The sequence below is a fragment of the Dioscorea cayenensis genome, chromosome 8 (assembly GCF_009730915.1).
Source record: "Dioscorea cayenensis subsp. rotundata cultivar TDr96_F1 chromosome 8, TDr96_F1_v2_PseudoChromosome.rev07_lg8_w22 25.fasta, whole genome shotgun sequence".
Classification (NCBI taxonomy): domain Eukaryota; kingdom Viridiplantae; phylum Streptophyta; class Magnoliopsida; order Dioscoreales; family Dioscoreaceae; genus Dioscorea; species Dioscorea cayenensis.
Window position 1 is genome coordinate 10615059 of NC_052478.1, and position 2578 is coordinate 10617636.

At 36.3% G+C, this 2578-nt stretch overlaps 1 protein-coding gene across 1 annotated transcript; it reads right to left on the bottom strand.

Moving 5' to 3' along the window:
* Positions 1–514: 514 nt before the first annotated feature.
* LOC120266757 (acidic leucine-rich nuclear phosphoprotein 32-related protein-like) lies at positions 515–2290 on the bottom strand. The gene is made up of 3 exons (XM_039274421.1): positions 2102–2290; positions 1924–2005; positions 515–1210 (listed from the first exon to the last, which is right to left on the bottom strand). Exon 3 carries the CDS (start codon positions 1162–1164, stop codon positions 748–750), a length of 417 nt encoding a protein of 138 aa, XP_039130355.1. The 5' UTR covers positions 1165–1210; positions 1924–2005; positions 2102–2290; the 3' UTR covers positions 515–747.
* Between the last annotated feature and the right edge of the window lie 288 nt (positions 2291–2578).

The window sequence follows — 2578 nt, forward strand, 5'->3', positions numbered from 1 at the left end:
GAGCCTCACTCTCGGAATACTTGTATAGATCAAAGAAATGGCAACCATATAAGGCCACCTCAAGGACGCACAAACATTTTAGTCCCTTTGGTTTTTGCAAAAAGTGAAGTGTTACTGCCTATATGTACAACCATAAAAACTGAACAGATACAGAACAATACAAATAGGAAGTGAGAAATCAAAGGATTTCATCATGTACTGATGTTGTCAGCAGAGAGGAGAGTAGAGAAGAACACAAAAGAAGCTGCATCATTTAAATTATTCAAGTCTATGTTTGAAAAATAAGCAGCACAAATTTGAGTAAAGAATATACATATATATATATATACATATATATGAATAAGTGCATACAAAAGTATCCTTATGTGAGCAAGGACAGAAGAAAAAGAAATCACAAAAGATAAAACCAAATCCTTCAACTTACCATAACTAATGTATGAAATGGTCATGTAATACGAGGAAATAAACAGCTTATGCAATGGAGAAGAAAAGCATCTACTTATCGCAAAATAGGTATAAAAAATTAAGCTGATTGCAAATATTTAATACTAACTTTGCGGTTCCAGGGAAGACAATAAATCAGTGTAACCAGCCCCTAGCCTTGCAGTTTAAGTTAACTACCAACAAGAAAGGAAAAAAACTAAAAGATGACGAAGAGCAGAATTGAGAAGCAAAATTGATGTTGAGATTTGTATAATCATCTGTCCAGAAAAGGAGACAACCATCAAGAACTGGCCGTCAGATATCTCACTTGCATTCAACTACTGCTTCAGCAGCCCGCCTAGGCTTGCTTTTACGGCGATTTTTGTTTTGACGAAAACCATTAGGCTTAGCCGAATCCCCATTGCCAGATTTAGCACCAGCTCCATTTTCTTCTAAAGCAGAGTCAGAGCTTTCTTTCACTGGTTGTCGCTTCCGCTTCCTCCCGTTCTCCAGCACCACGCCTTTCATCTCTTTGCTTGAAATGGTTGGTTTAATGTCATCCCCTTCTGCTTCCTCTTCTTCAATCTTTTCATTCTCCTCCTCATCAATGTCATCTTTCAATGGCTTTTGTGGCCTTCCCCTTCTCTTATGTGCAGGAAGGGGTTCTTCACCACCGCTCCCCGGATCCTCATGACTAGGGACAACAGTCAACTTCTTTCCCTTACCTCTGCCTCTTCCCATTAACACAGACCTTCCCAGTCACAGTAGCTAAAGAAAACTAAACAACCTGTTATCCAGAAGAAGTGAAAATCTTAGGATGAATCCTTCAACTTTGCTTGCATATAAAGCATAGGTGTAAATTTCATCATGAACTGTCAGATGAACTCAAAAGCCTATAGAAACTTCAGAAGTACACTGAATATGGGGGAACAAGAGATTATTTATCTTTGTAACACAAATATTTAATACAGAAAAGATGCAAACTTGAGATCCAGATAGTTCTTTATTTCAAAAAGAAATCAGATTAAATCAATACCAATACCAAATAATACTAAAAAGATCTTAAGATGACCTAGAGAAAACAATCCAAGATTCAGAGAGGAAAAACTATCCTTGAGAGAAGAAAACCAGATCTTTTTTTTTTGGAAGAAGTATTCCAATAACTCCAAGTAAACATGAAAAAGATTCAAGCTTTATCAGCATCAGGATTGATTCTATCAATACACAAACCTCATTACCAAAAATGGAACTAGAACTGAACGCAAACATTGGATAACTTCCACAGAAATACTTCCATTCAACCAAAGCATGGAAATCCAACACAAAAACCAAATCCCAGAACTTCATCTTTCAACTAAGAACAATCAAATCTCCACACAAACATTAAAGCGCGTCAATAACCAATAAAGGCACCTCCTTTCCCCCAAAGAAACACAAATCCATACCCAAATCCTTCAAAACAACACAAAAGGAAAGTAAATACCATGATTTCCAACTGACCTCTTGCAAAGTATCACTCTTTCACCACTGCCTCATTCTGCCCATTCCTCCAAACATAGCTTTGGCACTCTAAAGATGGGATCTTTGATTGAAACAAAGAAGAACCAGATCAGATAAACAAAAACACTAACCAAGAGAAAGAGAGAAAGAGAGAAAGATAGAGAGAGAGATGAGTCACAGATTTGAGCAAGTATGGAATGAATGAAGGATAGCAAACTCTTTCATGATTCCAGAGCACCAAAGAAAGAGAGCAAAGAAGTGAGAAGACAAATGGAGCAGCAGAACACCAAGGTGGAGTAAATGGTGTGCAATGTTTGTGTGCATTAGTAGAGAGAGAAAGAAAGAGAGAGAGAGATATTTCAATGGTTTTGTTTGCCAAAACCAGAATAGCTTTCTTTTTAATATGCAATTAAATAATGTACTTAAATGCAATGTGTTAAATTTTATTTTATTTTATTTTTATTAAGTATTTTGCTTCAGTTACATTGACGAAAATACCCCTGTACAGACCAGTTATTTGCCACTGGTCCCACAATGTTGAGCAAAGATAGACAGCAAAATTTACGGCCTCTACCTTTATCACAATGTTGTCAAGGGTAAAATGGTCTTTTGATGATTTATTTGCTATTTTTTTCTAAAAAAAAATTCTATTTCA

Bases quoted from the DNA above. Each gene is read 5' to 3' on its own strand.
- LOC120266757 (XM_039274421.1), bottom strand. From the start codon at position 1,164: ATGGGAAGAGGCAGAGGTAAGGGAAAGAAGTTGACTGTTGTCCCTAGT.